Source organism: Callithrix jacchus, chromosome 4 (genome assembly GCF_049354715.1).
Source record: "Callithrix jacchus isolate 240 chromosome 4, calJac240_pri, whole genome shotgun sequence".
NCBI classification, from domain to species: Eukaryota; Metazoa; Chordata; class Mammalia; order Primates; family Cebidae; genus Callithrix; species Callithrix jacchus.
In genome coordinates, this window is record NC_133505.1 from 4757907 (window position 1) to 4781196 (window position 23290).

The following is a 23290-nucleotide window of genomic DNA, read 5'->3' on the forward strand; positions in this document are numbered from 1 at the left end:
TGTGATGTACAGAAGTATAAATTTCCAATGACAAACTAAAACTGACTGGAATTATTTTTCTCTGAGACATTGCTACCTCTATAATAAAAATAAGATTTCATTGAGAGTATTATAAGATGGGGGACCTCTGGGGGAAAATGTGAAAAATTTGAAAATGGAATAGATTATGTGATATCTTTGATGAAAAGCTAGGTATTACCTAGGCACATTCTTATAAGTTACTCAGTTCTATTCAGGTCTCTGCCTGTTTTATTGTTTTTGAGCAATTTTATAACCCTGTAAATTCTATATAACAAACAGAAATGCAAACGATTCTTGTCCATAGCTTTGCAAATAAATTTTGCCAAGAGAAAAATCAGTTAAGACTTTTTGCTTACAGCCGGGCGCGGTGACTCATGCCTGTAATCCCAGCACTTTGGGAGGCCGAGACGGGTGGATCACGAGGTCAAGAGATCGAGGCCATCCTGGTCAACACGGCGAAACACCATCTCTACTGAAAATACAAAAATTAGCTGGGCACGGTAGTGCGTGCCTGTAGTCCCAGCTACTCCGGAGGCTGAGGCAGGAGAATTGCCTGAACCCAGGAGGCGGAGGTTGCAGTGAGCCGAGATCGCGCCATTGCACTCCAGCCTCGGTAACAAGAGTGAAACTCCGTCTCAAAAGAAAAAAAAAAAAAAAGACTTTTTGCTACTCACTGTCCAACTGAATCAGCCAATTTTGCTGTTTATTTATTTATTTTTTTGAGACAGTCTTGCTTTATCATTCAGGCAGGAGTACACTGGTGTGATCTTGGCTCACTGCAGCCTGCGCCTCCCGGGTTCAAGCAATTTTCCTATCACAGCCTTCAGAATAGCTGGGACTACAGGCACAGGCCATCACAGCCGGCTAATTTTTGTACTGTTAGTAGAGACAGGGTTTCACCAGGCTGGTCTCAACCTCCCGACCTCAGGTGATCTGCCCACCTCAGCCTCTCAAAGTATTGGGATAACAGGCATGAGTCGCCGCGCCAGGCCCTGCTGTCTATTTAAAATCTATTTCAGCATTGCTGCCTGCCTGTGTTATGTGTGGTTCTTTGAATTTTCATTTGAACCAGTTATAACATCTTACTTAATCCTTCCATTAGTCAATGAGTTAAATAAAATCTTTGTCATATGCTTATTTTACATTTATATGAGAACCATGATTATACCCAATTTAAAAAAATTATCCTTTAAATTATCTTTTACTGTATGTTTCCAATTCATCCCTATAATTCATGATTAATGATTTTATTACATTGGACCCAGCTTATTTACCATGAGTACATAAATTTATTGCCTTCAGTCTTTCCTCTATTATCCCATCTACACATTCACACTGAGCAGATTCACCACTCGGGAATCTAGGACACCTTCAAGTTGCCAAGCATGCAGTGTTCACTGAACTTGCTGTGTCCCTCCAGAATTTGGTCCTGTTTCTCAGCACACTCACACCTGCTGTCAACGACCCAAGGAAGTTTTGCTCTGAGCAAGCCAGAGTCCCTGTTAGTTTCTCCCAAATGCTACAGGTTCACTTTTGCTATTTATTCCGACGAGATAAAATTTTCCTTTTTGCCTTTCTGCAAATCACAGTCATTTTTCAAGGGATAGTTGAAGTATTGCTTCCTTTGTGGGACCTTCCCAAATTATTATTTTCTCCTCTCAAAGTTCCTGTTTTCTTTATATTCATTCTCAAATCTTAGAAATCTTAATTCTCACATGAATCATACACCTTGTATTATTTATAGTTTGTTTAAGTGGGTAAAATATTTCATATTTTATATTCATTGGCTCTCTATAGCAAGATGCCAGGTAATGAGGTGGGTTATTGCATGATGCCTAAAATCTATTTATTTTTAGGTGAATATTTAGGTAATATAATTTATATAATCATTTAGGCATTTAAGGTAGTTATTTTAAAATAATTCAATTATTTATGGAGTTATTATATCAGAAGAATGTCATCTTATTCACTTGTAATATGTGTTTTAGGAAGTCAGTTCAGTCAAGGGAGACCATAATTCCCAAACTTGATTTTTATTTTTAATTAGGGACTAATTTTGGTAAGAGTTCAGTAAAGTTTTGTGTGTGTTTTTTAAATTCTTTGATATGAGAGTCAACTTGTTACCCAATGTTTACTAGAAGCAAAATAGGTGGAGGAAGCACTCTCACAGATGAAATATCTCTCAATGTTTTCTTCCATTTACTTCTTCTATTATTCATCTATATAATCATTTTCTTTACCTCTTTTCTTCATTTCTTCAGTTTTTCTAAGACAAAATAGGGGTATACTTGGTTGTTTGGAAAGGTAGGTAGAATATAGAGAAAAACTAAAATAGATATTTTATAGCAGGGTCTCACCAACCTCAAGCTACTCTGACCGTTAAGTGGATTTTCATAATGGGTCTTCTTGACAAAGAGTTTTCCTATTTTTATCCCCAGGCCACTGTGTATCAATGGAGCCCAGAAACTCAGGGTATCATCTTTAGCTCCATCAACTATGGGATAATACTGACTCTGATCCCAAGTGGATATTTAGCAGGGATATTTGGAGCAAAACAAATGCTTGGTGCTGGTTTGCTGCTCTCTTCCCTTCTCACCCTCTTTACACCACTGGCTGCTGACTTTGGAGTGACTTTGGTCATCGTGGTTCGGACAGTCCAGGGCATGGCCCAGGTATCCAGATACTTTCTCATTCTGGGTGGGATCCAGATTCCTGAATTCTACAAAATATCAGGGGTCTTAATGATTTTCATTTCAGGGAATGGCATGGACAGGTCAGTTTACAATTTGGGCAAAGTGGGCTCCTCCACTGGAACGAAGCAAACTCACCACCATTGCGGGATCAGGTAAATGAGCACATATGGGTCACAGCTCTGTAATCTGTTCCATCCTACTGAGTCTTATCTTCTACGAATCAAATGGTTTGGGGAAGAGAGAGAAAAAGCACTACTGAAAAATTCAACAATAGGAGACAGTCGCATAACAAATATGAAAGATGCATCTGTACAGTAAAGACACTGAGGCTTAGAAGTAGAAAAAACCATTGTGAGCTAGGTTTCCACTCAGTCAGAAAAGCCTTGTAGGGGAAAGTTTAAACCATTCAGAATTACATAAATGGAAAAAGATCAAGTAAACGATAGATACATACACCATCTTAGCAGCAATGTTGAAGTGAGAATTAAGGCTACCACAGCTCAAAGTGGTAAGGAGAGAAATCAGGCTGGAATAGTTTGAAGTGTCTGCATTATTCTAAGCTCTTTACTATTTTATTGGGAGCTAATTCTCCCAATAACCTTCTCATGTAAGTACAATTTTTTTTTCTTTGAGACAGTCTTGCTTTTGTAGCCCAGGCTGGAGTGCAGTGGCACCATCTCGGCTCACTGCAACTTCCGCTTCCCGGGTTCAAGTTATTCTCCTGCCTCATCCTCCTGAGTAGCTGGGATTACAGGCACCCGCCACCACACCCAGCTGATTTTTGAACTTTCACCATGTTGGCCAGGCTGGTCTCAAATTCCTGACCTCACCCGGTTCAGCCTCCAAAGTTTTGGGATTACCAACGTGAGCCACCATGGCCAGCCTAAGTATCATTTTAAACTCTTATTTTACAGAGAGGAGAGTTAAGGAAAGCGGAGATTAAGTAAATTGTCCAAATACAAATAGTCAGCAGGTGGTAGGTCTGAGATTTAAGCCCATGCATATTCTAGCCCAGAGCGGACACTCGATCACTATGCTACGTGATCCACCTAAGGCCTCTACCGCTTTATCACTGCTGTTCTCCTCAGAAGAGCGGAACTAAGATTCCATCAAGCTTCTCACTCCTGGGCCCACTACACAGCTGCATCGTCAGACGTTTACCTTAAGCAGCCCTCCTACTTTCTTGCTTCCTTCCATCCAGTTGTCACCACCTCCTCTATTTGCAAATATTATCTGCTGATCTCTCTCTTCTAGCTTGGTTTCTTTCAATCTTCTTCCCACCAAAACCAAGTTCTCTTTCTAAAGTGAAGACGGGGCATTTTTACTCACCTGCTTGAGAATCTTCCATGTGTTCCTTCATGTTTACAGAGTAAAGACCTACTCTTTAGTGAATGGATACAAGAGTGCTCAGCCATCTGGTCCCAACATTGTTCCACTCGACTCCCCTGTTCAACCATGGCTCTGGTGGCACCAGACACTGGCTGCTCCCCACATAGATCTGCACTGCATTTCCCTCTGGCTCTGCTCCCTCTGGTTGATATGCCTGGAAAATTCTTTGATCCTGTTCCTTGTGTCAAAATTCCACTTACCCTATTGCTTAGATCATGTAAAAACTTCCTAAATCTTATAATTATTATCAATTTATCCCCAGATATGCTTCCACACATATTGTAGTTTTATTATCACCTTTATATTTTATGTATTTTTTTTTATTCAAATTGAAGGTTGGGACCCATTAGTGAGTCACGAAACACCCATTGAGCAGGTTAAAATCATTATTTTAAAAACTGAATAGAATAGAATAGAAATTGTTGGAGTACATTGCACATGGTAAAGTTAAATATTGATTCATGAAACCATTTTTAAGGCATATGCATGTGGTTTATATATATTGGTGTGTTTGTTATGTTACCCTGTGAAATGCATTTCTTACTATGGGTCTCTGTGAATTTCGTTTCTTGTTGTTTTTTAATGTAGACTCCAAAGCCTACGTGGCATTTCACTAGTGGCAATCAATTTTATTCACATTCTTCGCTCCAATTGGACCAGAAGCTCTTTGAGGGCAGGGACTGTATCTTATGGATATTTATATATCTTTAATTTCCTGCCCCCATCCTCATATTAGATCAAGCAAGAATGCAACTGTAATCACAAAAAAATACTAATGGGCTCTGATAGCAGAGAGTTGCTGTGACAAACTGAGGGATTTAGATTTGGTCACATTGGTATTGAGGAGCCATTGAAGAATCGGGGGGCATGTTACTATTATTTATTAATTGTAATTATATAATATTACTTTATTGGGGAAAATCTGTGAGAAGAAATAAATATCCTCCTCACTGCCCAATAATTCTAAGTCTGCCACCTCACCGATGGGACAATGTTTAGGGAGGCCATGAAGTCTCAGCCTTTGCTATTTTTGTAAGTGTTTTTCTCTCTCTTCCCTTTAGGGTCAGCATTTGGATCCTTCATCATCCTCTGTGTCGGGGGACTAATCTCACAGGTCTTGGGCTGGCCTTTTATCTTCTACATCTTTGGTGAGTCACTGTCTCTTAAATCCTAACACGTCCATTTCCTGAGCACCCATTTTGGCACCTACATCACCCACATTCTTCCTATAGGAAAGAAAACGTCCTTTATCAAATGGAAGATGATAAAAAATGTCAACAGTTGCTATCATTTTTAATGTAGTCACAAAACTTGGTTAACACCTTTCTGGTAGTTCTGGAAAGCCACATGCACAGGGTAGAGGAGTTGACTATTCACATGGCACTGACTTGTGATGCAGTCTTGTCCTTCCATATCAAGCATCTTCTGCAGAATCTCTACCACCACATCTGCAGTGCCTGGGCTAGTCACCACATGCAGTTAAGATGCCAAAGATAATGAAGTACCTCTTCAATGTGTCTTTGTATTTCATTATAATTATTATTTCTGCCCAAGATGCCTTTAACCTGTTCTTTACCAAGTGAATCTGGCAATGTTCAATTCAAATGTCCCCATGGGCCCTTCTAGGGCTTACTCTATCAGATTCAGGCATTCTCTCCTCTACAATCTTTACTGATATTTCCTCTCTACATTATGTTGGTGTGTAATTATTTATTTCTCCTTTTCTTTCCACTGCACTGTGAAATGCTTGAAGCAAGGAATCCATTCTATGATGTTTTCATCACTTGGTGTCATCACAGTGCCCAATTTTTAGCTTTAAAGTAAAAGAATCAGTGAATCTCGTAATTAGAGGGAATTTAAAGAAAATTCGTCCTCAGAATCTTTTAACACAGAATATTCTTTAAACAACAAATTCCAGCAATGAGACAATATTCTAAGTTGACTTTGTTGTGATAGCCAAATGGTGTCATTCGATATAGTCCTGGCTGGAATGGCTTTCTCATTAATGTTGCTAATTATTTTGGTTTATACATGTTAACCGGGTATTTTACAGAAATATTTGTTTTGAGAATCCATAATGGATGTATGGCTTGAATACAAATAACACTGTCTGTGTAAGTGGATTGGAAACTTTTCCGTATCACATGATTACATGGAAAGTTGTTTCATGTATGTATGACTGCAGTCCTGACTATTCAGGCCTTCTAAAACAAGACAACTATGTGTGCATTAAGAAGCTACTGCTTTGGCCAGGCGCAGTGCTTCATACCTATAATCCCAGCCAGCGGATTTTGGGAGGTTGAGGCAGGCGGATCACCTGAGGTCAGGAGTTCGAGACCAGCCTGACAAACATGGAGAAACCCCATGTCTACTAAAAATATATAATCAGCTCGGCATGCTGGCACATGCCTTAATCTCAGTTACTCAGGAGGCTGAGGCAGGAGAATTGCTTGAACCCGGGAGACGGAGGTTGCAGTGAGCTGAGATGGTGCCATTGTACTCCAGCCTGGGCTATAAGAGTGAAACTCCATCTCAAAAAAAAAAAAAGTTGCTGCTTAAAATACATAACACTATAATCATTGGAGGCTTCAAAGTGATTAATCAGCCATGCAATACCACGTTCATGTTATCTCCAAAAAGCTCTGACATTGACGAATGGTGACTTTCTCTTTGAGAGGTAGTATCTAAAAAGCTTTAACAGGTTTGCAGGATTGAAAGAATGGGAACATTCAGGTCCTATGGTAGAATAAGCATTAATTGATTAGTGTGTAGAAGGGAGAGGCATGCCACTCTCGTCCCCCAGTAAACAAATCTACCTAAAAACTAATTTTATCTCTTCTTCCCAGGTAGCACTGGCTGTATATGCTGTCTGCTATGGTTCACAGTGATTTATGATGACCCCATGCAGCACCCATGCATAAGTGTTAGGGAAAAGGAGCACATCAGGTCCTCGCTGCCTCAGCAGGTACAGTGCACGCCTTGAACCTGTGGCCCATGCAGAGATCTCTAGGGCAGAATGTGGATCTCCTCCGAGAGACACCCTCTAGGCTGTTCTAATATTCGTGTTGATTAGATATTTCTTTTCAGCCCAGTTCTCCTAGACGAGCTGTCCCCATAAAGGCAATGATCACATGCCTGCCACTTTGGGCCATTTTCACGGGTTTTTTCAGCCATTTCTGGTTATGCACCATCATCCTAACATACCTGCCAACGTACATCAGTACTCTGCTCCACGTTAACATCAGAGATGTGAGTTTACTTCCTATGCTTTTATGAAAATGATAATGGTAATGAGGAGAAACGGTTCTGTGTTACCTATTACATTCCGGTTTTACATATAACCATTAATTTAACCTTCACAATGACCCTGAGAGAGGCAGTTATGATTCCCTTTTCACAGATGTGGAAATGGCACATTTTGAGGTGAGAGACCTTGCCCGGGGTTGCACAATACTGCGGGGTAGCGCTGCGGCAGCATCTGTATTCTTAACCACTATGCTGTACTGCCACACCAGCTGATTCCAAAGCTTCTTTTAGAAACTAATATTGCTTTCTCTGGAGCCCAGAGTGATGCAGCTGCTGGCCCTCTTATCTGAGAGGGTGTTCTTATAGTGTGAAAAAGGATGCCAATTTCTCCCCAAACAACCCAGAATACCAGGGGGTAGGTTAACGGCTGGTCTGTATAACCAATAAATTTTGGTGCTAACAGGTCTCCATAACTATCCTGTATCACTTTCCTTTCTTCAGAGTGGAGTTCTGTCCTCCCTGCCCTTCATTGCTGCTGCAAGCTGTACAATTCTAGGAGGTCAGTTGGCAGACTTCCTTTTGTCCAGGAATCATCTCAGATTGATCACCGTGAGAAAGCTCTTTTCATCTCTAGGTAACGATAGGCGTGTGGGCTCATTTAACCAATCCTTTTTTGGCACATGGTCTCAGAGGGTTCCCTGACAACATGTCCTCATTGCCCAGGGCTCCTCCTTCCATCAGTTTGTGCTGTGGCCCTGCCCTTTGTGGCCTCCAGTTACGTGATAACCATTATTTTGCTGATACTTATTCCTGGGACCAGTAACCTATGTGACTCAGGGTTTATCATCAACACCTTAGATATCGCTCCCAGGTAAGAGCTCTACCTGCTTTTTCCCCTCCTTCAGACCCCTCCAGAGGTGTTAGACCTCACTTGTCACCATGAAACTCTTTCATACGACTGACATGCACTAATGGCAGAATGACAAATACCTACAAGTCTGTCTGTGGCCATTTTTAGAACAACAAATGTGGCATTTTTAGGACAACAATTTCCAATGTTGCCCAGTAATCATTTCTGTAAAAAGCTTCCCAAGCTTCCCTAACAGAGATTGAACTGTGTATGCTGGGAAAAGGCCCACACACATGTAATTTGGAAAAGTTTCCATGGTGTTAATCATCTTAGCTACCATATATATATATATATACAGTCACCATAAGTTAGCTCCTGTGCCAAAGACTTGCCATATATCAACACATCTAATCCTCACAGTTATATTAGGTAGATCCTATTATTATTTCCATTTTATAAGGAAGAAGGCTGAGACACAGGGAGGTGTAATGATGGTTATGGTTATATAAAGCCAGAGCCAGGGTTTGGACCCAGGGTTTGGACCCAGGGAGTTTGGCTTTGGAGTCTGTGTCCTGTCCGTTGCACAAACTGCCTTCTACACTGAGCAGCCTGGGTAAAGAAATTCGGATCCCAGAAAGGCTGCATCGCTCCCTAATTATTGACTCAAAATTGATCATTTCAGGGTTGGCAAATAGACATTGCCCTGAATGTCTTTAGGTGAATGAAAACTGCATCAAGCAAAATGGCTTTCCCATTAGAGCTGAACCGCGTTAAAGCTGAGTTGCTGCAGAAGCTGAAGGTGGCTTTCTATATAAAATCGTTTACAAAAATCATCTTCCCACAGATATGCAAGTTTCCTCATGGGAATCTCAAGGGGATTTGGGCTCATCGCAGGAATTGTCTCTTCCACTGCCACTGGATTCCTCATCAGTCAGGTTTGGACCAGTTTATTGAGCATCTTCAAGTGGCATGTATTGTTCTAGGTATTGGAGATACACACTGTGCTCTCAAGGTCTGGATGGCAACACAATTACTCCACTTACATGAGCCTCTAAATTGGACTCTGGTAGGTCGTATTTCCCAGGGGAAGAAAAGTATAAGCTAATTTTCTCAAAATGAATAGATGTTAGATTGATTAAAATGAGCTGTTCCAGCATAGTAGACAGCATGTATGACTTCCTAGAGGTACACGAGCATGAAGCCGTACTTAGTTATGACAAGAATGAATGATGCATGTCAAGGAATAGCAAGAGATGAAGACAGAGGGGCAGAAGAAGAAGATCATGAAGAATATGTTCAGACTAATTCCAATTTTTTAAAAATCACAAAAGGGAAAGGTATAGTATTCTGAGGCCAGTTTAAAAATAAGTTAAATGGCTGAAAAGAGATTGGCTGGGAGACATTGCAAGGAGGCTTGCTCAGTGTTTGGAAATGCAGGCTCGTGAGGAAGACGAAAAGACAGACCCAGGTGGAGATGGAAGGACTGACAAGAACCAACTTGCAGAGAGAAGCTTGGTTTTTAATACATTTCTATGTGATCAAGATGCCAGGTTAATATTTGACTAAACTGCTAGGAGTCCACTGTCACTATAAGGCTGGAAATGACTCACTAGGACTTTCTGAGGAGGGTCACACAGAGAACAAATAGAACTCGTGTTGAATTGAGATGGGTTGTAATGACAGACGTCAACAGCCAAAACTCAGACAAAACAGAGAAGACACAAACATGATGCCATTTTAGGCATAATTTTAAATGAGTAGTAGTATATGTTGAAATCCAAATTTTCAGAAAAACGTTAGTGTAGCTTATTTTTGTTTAAAGAAATAACCAGCCCAACTCAGAACCCAACGTGCCTTTTGGTCATTTTGTTTCCCATAGTTTCATAAACTTTCTTAAGTAGCTACTGCACACTGTTCCCTGTATTCCTTGTAATGGACATTGCAATATACAACGTGGAGGACTTCTAGAACTAGTGTAGAAGAAACCTGTGAGATTGATCATTGTTCCGTGTTTTTACATCTAGGATTTGGAGTCTGGTTGGAGGAATGTCTTTTTCCTGTCTGCTGCAGTCAACATGTTTGGCCTGGTCTTTTACCTCACGTTGGGACAAACAGAAATTCAGGACTGGGCCAAAGAGAGGACCTCAACCACCACTGAGGACGTAAAGTTATTTCAAACTTAAATACAGTATTGAGCATGAACTTTTTTAACATTTTTTATCTTCATATTCCTGACCATAGATTCAGCAGTTGTGAACTCTGGCTGTGTGTTAGTCTTTCCTGGGGAGGCTTTATAAGATTCTGATGCCTGGGACACACTTTAGAGATTCTGAATGAATTGGTCTGGGGTAGAATCCAGATACCACTAATTTTTAGATACTCTACAGAGGTTTCTAACATGCATTCAGGATTGACAGCAGCTGGACAAACTTGAAAAGTTAATTCAGGTGGCCTTTGAATTTTCCTCATTGGAAAGTATTAAATGAATAAAAATTTGCATGAAAATGATCACTGATAAATATCTGCATGGTGAGGGGTGTGGTTATTGGATATGGAGAAATCTGCAGGGAATTGTAACCACATGTTGCAGATCTTGGTACAGATCGGAATTGTAAAGCTATTATCCCCAGAATTAACATTTTTATTATTTTTTTATACATTGTAAAATGTGGATATTTATTTATGTGGTTAAATTCTATGAAAACTTATAAAATAAAATAGACCGTTTTGAAATTATTTAGATTAGGATTATTTCCATCAGGTTAAACAGATATTTATCCTAGACCAATTGCAAGAGATTAATGACCAGAAAATGACCAAGAAAAGATTAAATAAATGAGGTTAACTTAGAAATCAAAGACAGAGAAAACAGAATTGAAAATCTTGTGAGAAGAATGAATGTGAAGGAAGGCAATGTAGACACTTCCAGAAGTATACTTTAGAACATATAATGAAAATTGAAGGGAAATGACAGAGGCACTTTCAAGTGAAATGACAACTTAAATGGGGGAGAAAAATACTTAAGATATAACAAGATGAGAAAAAGCATAGAAATGTATCACATGCAAGAGACGTTCCTTCTGAAGGTAGAAAAAGATCATTTGACCTTCTTCGTGTTTTCCTTACTTTCCCAACACACTCAGAGAGACAACATCAACTCTAACAGGAATTCATTTAGCTTCTAACACTTCAAACAGATCCTTTAGGTTGTCTACACACACAGAGCTGATTCTGGTTTTGCCACATGTCCAGAGAAGAAGTTCCCACCATATTTTAAATCCTATTAAAAAACCTCTAGGACAAGAACCCTGGGCTAATTCAGCAGATGAAGGGAATCTTGTAACGCAAATCAACAGGTATTTTTGAGCAGGTGTTTTCAGAAAAACAAGTGTCACGCCCTGAGAGTGATACTAAGATGAGAACATTGATTTTGGCTTCATGGTATTGACAACATAGAGAGGAAGGCAGGTTTGCAGAAAACCGAAAGAAGAAGAAGAAAAAAAGAAAGACATAGTATAATAGGTAGTCAAATTATGTACAGAAAAAAGAGAAAAAAAAGACCACAAAAGGGTGGAGGGCAGAGAACCCAACTAAAAAATGGGTCAATGACTTGAACACGGACTTCATAAAAGAGAAAATGTAAGTGTCCCCCTTAACATATAAAAAGATTTAATTTCTTTAGTCATTACAGAAATGAAAAAAACTGCAATGAAATACCACTATAAACTTAATGGATAAAATGAAAGGGGATGGAAAACAGAAAATGTTGCCAAGGGTGCAAAGCAACTGGAACTTTCATTGTGAAACCTCGGAAAGCTGCTCAGCAATATCTCTTAAAGTTAAATGTACAATTCCAGTGACTCGAACATTTTAGTTAGAAATGCACATATACGTCCATAAAACATGTACAACAATGTTCATAGGAGCACTATCTGTAATAGCTCGAACAGGAAGTTGTCTGTTAATAGAAGAATGAGTAAATACAGCATGGTCTATTTATATAGGAATAAGAATTAACAGACCCCAATAGGTGATAGATGAATGGGTCTTACAAACCCAATATTGAGTTAAAGAAGACAAAAAGGACGGTCTTTTAAAGGTTTATAAAATAGTTTTTAAAAACAGCTACAACCAATCTATCCTGTTAAAAATCAGTGAGTGATTCCCCTTGGGCAGAGATAGGAGTGATGGTTGGATGGATGGTACTTAAGAAGAGCTCCTGGGGTACTAGAAATATTTTCTTTCTTGACTTGGATGTGTTTACTTTGTGAATATTGCACATTTATGACTTGTACGCTTTTATTTATGTAGAAAATAAAACAAAAAGCAAAATCTAAGTATCCATTTGAGAGTTTCTCCTCTGTTTGACTTAGTTATGACCAACGGAGCACTGGGATGGGGTCTTGGTCCTCTGCTTTCACGTTCTCCTTGGTTGTCTCCCTCCTCTTCTTTCGTTAGACCTTCCGGCCTCAGAGCAGGAAGGTAGACAGTGACACAATCGATGCTGTCAGCTTTCGGATCAAACTGGAAGTTCCCAAACAGCAAAATAAATGAGCTCAGACTTCGAAGAAATCATTACTGTAAAAGCATCAGTTGCCCCGGGCGGTAAGAACAATGGCTTAGCATGCCTGGGTTTTTCCAGCAGCTTCTCTGATTGATTGCTGGCGGATAACCTCCCTGTGTCGTACTTTCAGGGTCTCTCTCCACATTTGATAGTCTGAGGAAGAGTTACCATTCACATTCTTAATGGCTTCAGAATAGATGCAATTGTACACTGTATGAAACATTTCTGACTCATCTGCCCTCCCCATCCCTAAAGGATTGTTTCTAACATTAATGGTCATGAAAATTAATTCACTTTTCTCAAATAGCTTATTGTCATCTAATGATAAGTTGATCTGCTTTTTTTCTTTAACTGTTAAATATGAATTATATAAATGTATTTCTTAATGTTGAGCTTTTAATTGAATATTCTTTTGATGTACAGCAGAATTTGATTCACCAATAGTTTAAGACTTTGGCTGGTGTACGAACATGTGAGATTGGCTCTGTATGCATGCATGTGTTATCTTTTTTACGTCGGGGCATGGGGCTCATGCTGATTTCAAAAACAAGAAAGGGAAACTTTCTTTATTCCCCATTACTCTGTAAAGGATTGACTAGAATGGAATTTTTATAATTGCTATTGTTATTTGAAAGCTTGAAAGCATTGGTTTGTAAAAATCATGTAGGCTAAAAGCCATTTTGAGGAGACTTCTTCGATAACTTTCTCAATTTCCTTCAGTTACAGGGTTTTTAAAGAGTTTTTTATTTTCTTTGATCAGTTTTGGCCATTTATGTTATCTTGGATGATCATCCATTTTACACACTATTTAAAGTATATTTGCAAAATAGTCAACTGTTTTGTCAGACTTTTTTATAACATATTCATTTTATCTATATCTGAAGTTTTAGCTTCTTTGTACTTCTGACACAATGCATGTGTGTGTATGTGTGTGTGTGTATTTGTTTGTTTGTTTGTTTATTTATTTTTGAGATGGATTCTTGCTCTATAGTTCAGGCTGGAGTGCAGTGGCATGCTCTCAGCTCACTGTAACCTCCGCCTCCTGGGTTCAAGTGATTCTCCTGCCTCAGACTCCTGAGGAGCTGGCATTTCAGGGGTGCGCCACCATGACTAGCTAAGTTTTGTATTTTTAGTAGAGATGAGGTTTTCATCATTTCAGCCAGGCTGGTCTTGAACTCCCAACCTCAGGTGATCCACCCACCTTGGCCTCCCAAAGTGCTGGGATTAGAGGCATGAACTACTGCTCCCTGCCCTGCTTTTTATTTAATAGTCTATTAGCTTATCTTTTATCAAGCTTATGTTCTTCTATTCCCTTTGCTTTCCTTCATATAAATTTTGTTTTAGATATTTAGTTTCTTTATATTCATTCATTTTTATTTAATTATGAAACAGGTTAAAGCTTAGAGGAAAATTTCTCCTCTAAGTCCACTTTTGTGAGCAGATTATATTTTGCTGCGTTGTGCTCCCAAATTCATTGTTCTTTTAATGCTTTATTTCTCAAGTTAATAACGTAGATAGTAAAAAAGCAGCTGTTGACTCTCAGCTTTGTTGCTGTTGTTGTAGATACAGGCATCTTGCTATGTTGCTCAAGTTGGTCTCAAACTCCTGGCTTCAAGGAATCCTCCTGTCTTGGCCTCCCAAAATGCTAGGATTACAGACATGAGCCTTCATGTCCAGCCATGTCTCTCTCCTTATATACAATAAGGAAACAGACACCCTGAGGCATCCTATCACCTCACTCTTTGTGTCAGTACCATTCTCTGGAAATTTTGCTGAGCTTTTGCAGTTAATGTATTAGTTTTGCATTGAGTAGTTTCCATACAAGAATTATAGCATTTGCATTTTGTTGGGTATTGTACTCGTCACTATTATTTGAACATAATTTGAAGGCGGAAACTAAGGTGAGGCAAGTGAGGTGCCCAAAAAATATTTAAGGCGGCATCCTTTCTCAGGCTCATGCAAGAACAGAACTGGCACATGAGAGTGAGTGCCTGCTTAATTTTCAGTGCTGGAGACTTCTTGCTCATTTAGCATAGCCCTGGACAGTGAAATGGAATGATTCGTTTCTTCGTTTTGTTTTTCATGACATTCTTTACCCTCCCTCTTCTCAAAACATTTCAGTGGAGTATTTTTTGTAGCAGTGCTTGGATGCACCTCTGAGCACCGGAACAGCTAAGAGTCTCTTTCTTGGTACTCTGTATGATCACTGTGGAGCCTTAATACATTGTATCGTTAACTTAGCTGGGAACAGAAATTTTCTTTTGTAATTTTTCTTATTCAAAACAATATTGACCTCCTGCTAGTCTCTACTGCTGTCCAATAAGAGGAAAGTACTGTCCAATAGTTGGCCAGTAATTTTTATAGGAGAGGTGTGTTGTTGACTAGGTGCTACAGGATTCTCTTTACCGTGGAATTCTTTCACCAAGATGACACAAGGTGTTCATCATTTTCCCTTGCTTTTCAGTTAGTGATCTTAGAATTTCCTTCAATTTTGTTTTAGTTAGTGGCTGTCCTCAATTTGTAGTGTTTTCTTTGTTAAGAATCTCTCATCTATTTCCTGTATGGTAGAACCTTGTTGCCCATCTTTCTAGTTTCTGCCGACTTTCATTTTTTGGACCTTTTACTTTGCTTTCTCCATGGACTTCTTGATGGTGGAGGCAGGCAAACAGTTTCCAAAGTCTTTCTCAATTTCAACTTATTTCCTAGAACTGCCTGAGAATGTGCCTATGTCCACAATATCCCTCCTTCCACTTTAGAAAAGAAAGGCATCACACTTTATTTTGGTACAATGCCTGAAGTATAAACACTTCCTGGTTGTCAACAAAGGGGTACTTCCAAATATTGGCTTGGTGATAAACTGCTAATGATTAACACATTCACCTTGGCTCTTGGTTTGCCTGCTACCTCTTTGTCTGCTGGGTGTATTTTCTTTTAATCACTGAAAATATGCAGAGTAATGTATGTTTTATTATAAGAGACGACTGGCCAGGGCGGGAATGTTCTAAATTCAGAATAACTGAAGCAGTACAGGATAGAAACTGGTTCTTTCAAAGGAAGCTGGCATATTTTTCCAGAGCACCAAGTTTCAATATATAATCAAAAAACTTGATACAAACTATACAATAAAGCGGTTAGAACTTTCATTGAAATAAACTTATGCCATGAAATACTTATTCTAATTATGGTCCCTCTTCATCTTATCATATAACATATTTAATGTTTTATTTACAAAACAACTTACTTATTTTTGACAAAAATTTTTAGAAATCAAGTTAAAAATATTCAAAGTGATACCTAAAGTTTTCAAAATTCTTTTACATATTGTACAATCAAAAGAGTCTGAAGACCGTTTACTATTCAAATATTAAATAATTTTTCAGCAGCATCCCTTCTAATATTTACTATTTAGGGTCCTTAAAAATTTGCCTTCACCTCATTTGTTCATTAAAAACTTTAATACTGCCAGTTTCCCTTTCCTCTCAGCCCATTGTCATATTTTGATTTTTATCACTTGCTTTGTAGAATATATGAGGTTTCCTTCTTTCTTTATTTTGGAGATGGAGTCTCCATCTGACCAGGCTGGAGTGTACTGGTGCCATCAGCATTCCCAGCAGGGGAATGAAATGGCTTTCACCCATTTGAACAGCTAACTTTCAACTGTTTTGAAACCACTTTCAAGGTGGTCATGTACAGTTGGTTTTTTTGAAATCAGAAGACGGTCCTGCCTCTTTTAATATGTGACTCCTCAGATTCAGAAAGCGCTCAACCGTCTTAAGGGTTACTTCCCCTTACCGGTCCAGCACTATGAGCCCACATCTAACCCTATCCCCTGGGGACCTAAGAGAGAAATTGGTACTACGGGCAAAAGAAAAAGGCATAGTGAAGCAGAGAAGTCAGCATTATGAAAATCAGTAAACAGCATCATTACTTACGACTTTTAACCACCCAGCAGCCTGAAAATCCAGGTCAATCTGACACCATGAGCTCCAATTTTTGTTGGAGTTCTTGGAACCCATTCTGGGGAATGACTGTTTAGCCATTTTGGAGTGCGGCATATGTGGCTGCTGGCGTAAGAGGGTGCATGTAAGCAGGTCTTTGCCCTCTCTTATGAACATAAAAAGGAACTAAAATGTATCAAATAGTGGCCTAGAATACCTTTTACAACCAAATGGTGGCCTAGAATACTTTTTACCACTAAGATACAATGAAATTGAGAAACTCTTTTCCTCTTTTGCAGATACCATCATTATTCACATATTTCTGCAAAGTTAATTATTTGCACTGAGTTATTTTTAACTGAAATGTAATAATTGCTTCTCAAGTTTAGTCTTTTATCTTAAGGTTGATGCTCTCCATGTTCTTCCAAAAACAGATATGATGCTTTTATTACATCCTGGCCATCAGATGGGATTATTCTGTTCTTTTCTTCGTTAATCTATACTTTGAGCCACTTCTTTGTGGCTCTCAGTGAGAGCTATAGGTACAGTGACAAGTGATACCTTTGTTGTCCCTGTCACAAAAGTGGATACCATAAATGGGGACTTTTACCTCCACTCAAAATATATATATATCACACACTTGCCATATGCAGGGCACCACTCTAGGAGGTGCTAGGGATACAGGAATAAACAGACAAATGCAACCCCTGCTCATGTGAAAGAGAATAAGAAAATAAATAAGTAAAGTGTATGTTGTACAGAGGTGGCAAATGCTGAAAGGAAAAATTAAGCAGGATAGAGGGACTCATTGAAAAGACGACATTTGGGTAAAGGCCCACGTATATATGTTCTATTGGCTCTGTTTCTCTGGAGAGCCCTGACTAATACACAATGACTTTGAGAAGTTACTGGTATTTAACATACGATTCAGAGTGCTGAGAGCCTTCTTGGTGTATACTTCGTGTTTTAAGAGAGCTTGTAGACGAATAGTAAATAGGACAAAATTTATCCAAACTTAAGCCTTGCTTACAAGGTAGAAGGTTATTATTTGGCATTTAAATCCAAATGAAGGCTAATAAGACTAATGAATTAAAGGCTTTTAAATCAAACTGGGCACAACATAAATGGAACTGCCATGATAGCCAAGTGTTCATGAGTGGTGTGCATGGGAGACAGCACGAGACTAACTCCCATTCATCTTGCAGGTTGCCCCATCTGTCTCCTAAAATCAATGACACCAGCTGGTACCAGCTGGTCAGATTATCAAGAACCCTAGTTAAACACAGAAGCAGCATTTGGAAGGGATTGATCTCATCGGGCAGTGCCTGACTACACTAGGAGTGAACAGGTTCTGTGTCTGAATCCATCATGCCTAGTTATGTTCCCCACTGTTCATGACGCCTGGAAGGGAGGCCCCCTGCACCCTAGAAAGCTGAGAGGGTTCTACTGTCGCTTTATCGCTAAAAACCCTCTTCTTTGGATCTGGACTTTACCTCTATCTGATTTGGCACTGAGTCTATCACTGCTGCTAACTCAGCAATCCTAGGGTCGTCGCCCCATTGCCTAACGGAAAGAATTTCACAGCTTCCGCCATCCTCTCTCCTTCTTTATACTTTGATTTCAGCACTGCTCTTTTTCCTCTTGGCTGTTGCAGCTTTCCCTCTCCTTCCCACATCCTGTTGGTTTTCTACTAACTCTTCCTTTTTATGGATTTGTTTCCTCCTTGCTCTCATTGATCCACACGTCCAGAAGCACCCAGAAACTCTAATTCTTTGTAGGCATCAAACTGTAGGACTCCTTCCTCTAGTCACAATGTATAATCCCTGATTCCCAGACACAGTCTTTTCATATAGATTTTCCACTGTACATAGTTTCATACCTGGCAATCTCTTAAATAAACATGCCCTCCCCTAGGAAGCCTTTATAAAGGTTCACAGGAAAAATCAGTCACCCCATAGAGTCCTTGTCACATATTAAGTTCTACACCTCTAATTGTTTTGCCTGAGTATAATCTCCTAGAAGGTGGCAACCATTTTTTTCTTTTTTGAGACGGAGTCTCACTCTGTCACTCAGGTTGGCATGCAGTGGTGCGATCTTGGCTCACTACCACCTCACTAACACCTCCCGGGTTCAAGCAATTCTCCTGCCTCAGCCTCCTGAGAAGCTGGGATTACCGACATGTGTCACCATACCCAGTTAATTTTTGTATTTTCAGTACAGATGGGGTTTCACCATGTTGGCCAGTCTGGCCTTGAACTCCCGACCTCAGGTGATTCACCTGCGTCAGCCTCCCAAAGTGCTGGGATTACAGGTGTGAGCCACCATGCCCAGACCAATCTTTTTCTTTTAGTTTAGTTCTTAACAAATAGTCTGACACAAAGTGGATATAACAATATTCTGAATCATGAATAACTGAATATTTCAAGATTCCCTGGTGCTCCCAAAGTTTCATGTTCCAAAAGAAAAACAGGTCTAAAATACCTGCCTCAAATTTTATCTGTACTATGATTTCAAACTATATCAAAAAACAAGTGGGGGTAAAAACTGACACAGGAAATACATATAATTGAAAAATTTTGGTGTGTTAATATGATGATATTAGGTAATTTTTCCTGTTTCCCCAAATTTATTTTATGTAGCAATAAAAAGAAACAAGTATATGTATATTAAGTATACGTTTAATTTAAAAGAAGTACTCTACCATCCCTTCTGTTAAAAAGAAAAAGGTATTTTAAAAAATTGTTGGCCAGGCATGTTGGCACATGCTTGTAATCCAACACTTTGTGAGGCCAAGGTGGGCGGATGACAAGGTCAAGAGATCAAGACCATCATGGCCAATGTGTGAAACTCTGTCTCTACTAAAAATACAAAAATTATCTGGGAGTGGTGGCACGTGCCTGTAGTCCCAGCTACTCAGGAGGCTGAGGCAGGAAAATCACTTGAATCCAGGAGGCAGAGATTGCAGTGAGCCGAGATTGCACCACTGCACTCCAGCCTGGTGACAGAGCAAGACTCCGTCTCAAAAAAAAAAAAAAAATTGTCTCTGGAAGGATGCACAGGGAGCATTACTCTGGTTTCTTCCAAGTGTTAAATGAGGAACTAGAGAGCATGGCTAAATGGCGTTTTGCTTCTGTTTTTGTTTGTCTATCTGTTAGCTTTTTATTATTTTCTTTTGCAGGTTTGAATTTCAAACCATGTGAATCTGTTACATGCTCGTAATAATAAGTTTAAAATAAAACTTTTGGCTGTGTGCAGTGACTTACACCTGTAATCCCAAGCTTTGGGAGGCTGAGGCCAGGGGTTTGAGATCAGCATGGACGACATAGTAAGACCCTGTCTCTGTAGAAATAAACAAATAAAAATTAGCCAGATATGGTGGTGCATGCCTGTACTCCTAGCTACTTGGGAGGCTGAGGCAGGAGGATCTCTTGAGTCCAGGAGTTGGAGGCTGCAGTGAGCCATAATCACTCTCTGCACTCTATAATTACTGCACTCTAGCCTGTGCAATGAGGTGAGACGTTGTCTTAAAAAAGAAGTTAAACAAATAAATAAATACAAACAAAACTTTTGTCTCAAAATATGTAATATTCAGTACTAAAGAATTATGAATTGTAGAGCTAAAAGTACTTCAAAGATACTTAATAACTATTATCGCATTTAGAAGAATTTTTATCCAAGTATAAGTTGTATCCAGAAAATTATCCATATCAGCAAGCTAAGATTTCTCAAAATGTCATATCCATATAATTAGCTCCCAGATAATTAGCAGGTAGCCTCCACGCAGGTTCTGTATTCCTAATCTAAAAATTAGAAAGTTGAAATGCTCCAAAATCTGCAACTTTTTGAATGCTGACATGATTCTCAAAGGAATGCGCATGGAGTATTTCAGATTTTGGATTTTCTGATTTGAGATACTTAGTATAATGCAAACATTCCAAATTGGAAAAGATCTGAAACACTTTCAGTTCCAAGCATTTTGGATAAGGGATCTTCAAGTGTTAGCTAATAAGACCCTTTATCATCTCTTTTAGACTTCAGCTCCTTCAAGGTAACCTCTATCTTGACTTCTAATAGCATGAACTTTTTCTGTTGGAGAATAATTTTAATTTTCAGGGAGTTGCAGAGATAGTACAAAGACAGTACAGGAGAGTTCCCTTTCTTTCACCCAGCCTTTCCCCCATTGTTAGAATTTTACATTACTATGATACGTTTGTCAAAAATAAGAAACTTACATTGATACATGAAACTCCATTAAGCAAACCGTAGACTTTATGTGGCTTTCACCAGTTTTTCTACTCATGTTTTCTTTCCATTTCAGGATCCAGTCTGGAATACCCCACTGCATGTAGTTGTCATATCTCCCTAGTCTTTTTTGGTCTGTGACCATGTCTCAGTCTTTTATTGTTTTTCATGACCTTAACAGTCCTGAAGATCCTTTGATTTTTTTTCATAATTAGAGTTATACATTTTTTGAAATCATACAAGAGTAAAAGTTCCTTCTTGTCACATTATTTTAGGGAGTACATGATATCCACATGACATCATTGATACTAACGTTCATCACCTGGTTTAGGTAATGTTTACCAGTTTTCTCTACTGCAAAGGTATTTTTTTCCCTTACTTTAGCCCACCCTTAATACTTTTGTTTTCTTCCACGAATAATACTTTTGTTATTACAGCTAAAACTTCATTGCCAAATATTAGGTCATTTAGGTTTTCTTCTATATTTTATTCTAAAAGCTTGACAGTTTGATATATTATATCTAGCCCTTTGATTTACTTCTAGTTACTTTTATATAAGGTGTGAGAGATGTCTCCAGGTTCATTTATTAACACGTTGTGGTGTTCCAGTACTATTTGTTGCCAAGACTATCTTTTCTCCGTTTATTATTTTCTCCATTGACAATAAAAATGTAAAAACATATATAGTTTGCCAAATACTGAAAAGTGCTGTGGAAAAAATTAAAGAAGGAAAAGGGATAGCGTGGGATTAGGTGTGGTAGCAGTGCTAACCTTAACTTTGGTGCTGAAATCTGTCAGTGTTCTGTTCAACGATCCACTGTCCTTTACATGCCCATATCCCCTGGGAAAGGTGGGCCACATTACTAGCTTCATGGGGCGAATTCTGACTGATTCACGCCAGTCATGTGGTCCCTTCTCCTGTAGCTGATTAGCTTAGGCAGCACCTGAGACTACGCCAAGTCTTGGCAAGTGAGACATAAGGGACAGTTTTCTGGAAAGACATTCTTTGATCTCCGAAAGAAACAGATTGTTTCTTTCTACCTTTAACTCGTGTCTGCATGGACACATGAAATTGACCAGCATAAGGGTAAAACCTGCTGTGAAGGAGAGCAGAGGCAAGAAGACTGGGGGCAGTGGAGGCAGAGCTCTGATCACCCTGCACTGGGACCTTTCTGCCTTTGATGTCCTGTGTGGGGAGATAAGAAATTTATATAGTGTTTAAATTTGTTGAGTCAGGGTTTTCTTTACCTGAAGCCAGAAACATGCTGCATGATTCAAAAAGCTGGTCAGAACTTTAAAAAATTATTATTCTACATTTTCCCCCAAGTTTTCCTGAGGAAAGACAGTGGTTGGTGCTCTTGGCCACCTCAGACAATGGTTAAAGATAGGCATGGCTAGTATTACTGAAGAGGAGATTGGAGGCACATCAAAGCATCTCAGACTTCATCTTCATAGGCCTACTTCTCCTATATTTGCCTTTGCTATATGAATCTATTTGAGGGGAGTGAGATGGGTCCTTCCCTTCAGGTCTTTCTTATTATTATCCTGTAATTTTTCTAAAATTGATCACTTTCCACCCTGGAAGGTGGCCATGGGGCTGAGGTGGGTTTTGGAGAAATGCTGTTGTCTGATGTGAGTCTCACCTGATGAGGGATCAGGATCTCCTTTCACATAAACTGGGAAGGCAGATTTTGGTCCCATTAGATCTGTTAGCTGACATTTAGCATTCAAAACTGTCTTGTGATTCACAGAAGTGCTGTAAGATATTATGCAGAATTTTACCACCACATTCGACCATTCAATCAGATTTTCTAAAGACTTTTTAGGTAAAAACAGAATCTATCTCTAATTTATGTATTAAGTGTGAACCCCTATCTGTCTGCCTCTCTAAATGGTGGAGTCTAAAATCCAGAGGGCTTGGCCAAGCAAGGTAGATGTCTGTGTATGTATGGGGGATGCTTAGTGACAGTTGCCTGGAGTGGACTGAAGAAACTTAAGTAGAGTGAGAGAGAGGACACTGTGGAGACCCAGTAAGAGTATTGCAGCCTGAATAGGGTGAAGAAGCTGTCTTCAAAAGGGGACAAGAGGATAGCCCTGTGTTAATGTTGGAGCCTGCCTGGAGTGAAGAGATTATCCATGTGACAGATAGGCCCATAGCACAGGCATTGGCACTTAGGCAGAATGAGGAGAACACCCACATAGAGGTGGTAGCTACAAGATGATGTCATACACAATCAAGATTGGTCCAATAATTAATATAATAAGGATTATTAGCATTGGCCAGAAATGTGGTTGATAAACTGTGGCAATCAATTACTAAACAGCATAAAAATATCTTAGGGAGACA

At 39.3% G+C, this 23290-nt stretch overlaps 2 protein-coding genes across 8 annotated transcripts in view; one reads left to right on the forward strand and one right to left on the reverse strand.

The window, feature by feature from the left end:
• SLC17A2 (solute carrier family 17 member 2) overlaps positions 1 to 10935 on the forward strand; it is a 19332-nt gene extending 8397 nt beyond the window's left edge. The window contains exons 4-12 of one of the 2 annotated variants that reach the window (XM_017970845.4): positions 2460 to 2693; positions 2779 to 2866; positions 5165 to 5251; positions 6950 to 7068; positions 7191 to 7352; positions 7851 to 7983; positions 8073 to 8220; positions 9044 to 9134; positions 10224 to 10935. In XM_017970845.4, coding sequence (XP_017826334.3) covers positions 2460 to 2693; positions 2779 to 2866; positions 5165 to 5251; positions 6950 to 7068; positions 7191 to 7352; positions 7851 to 7983; positions 8073 to 8220; positions 9044 to 9134; positions 10224 to 10382 — 1221 coding nt within the window. In that variant the 3' untranslated portion in view covers positions 10383 to 10935. The remainder of the gene's footprint in view (positions 1 to 2459; positions 2694 to 2778; positions 2867 to 5164; positions 5252 to 6949; positions 7069 to 7190; positions 7353 to 7850; positions 7984 to 8072; positions 8221 to 9043; positions 9135 to 10223) is intronic. The other variant, XM_078368173.1, reaches the window with a different exon arrangement.
• TRIM38 (tripartite motif containing 38) overlaps positions 1 to 23290 on the reverse strand; it is a 183565-nt gene that overhangs the window by 48553 nt on the left and 111722 nt on the right. For 2 of the 6 annotated variants that reach the window (XM_078368176.1, XM_054254746.2), the window contains exon 4: positions 22587 to 22699. The exons of 3 other annotated variants lie outside the window; for them this stretch is intronic. The gene's annotated coding sequence lies outside the window, so the exon portion shown is untranslated. Of the gene's footprint in view, positions 1 to 377; positions 22700 to 23290 lie in introns of all 6 variants that reach the window. One more of the 6 variants, XM_078368175.1, reaches the window with a different exon arrangement.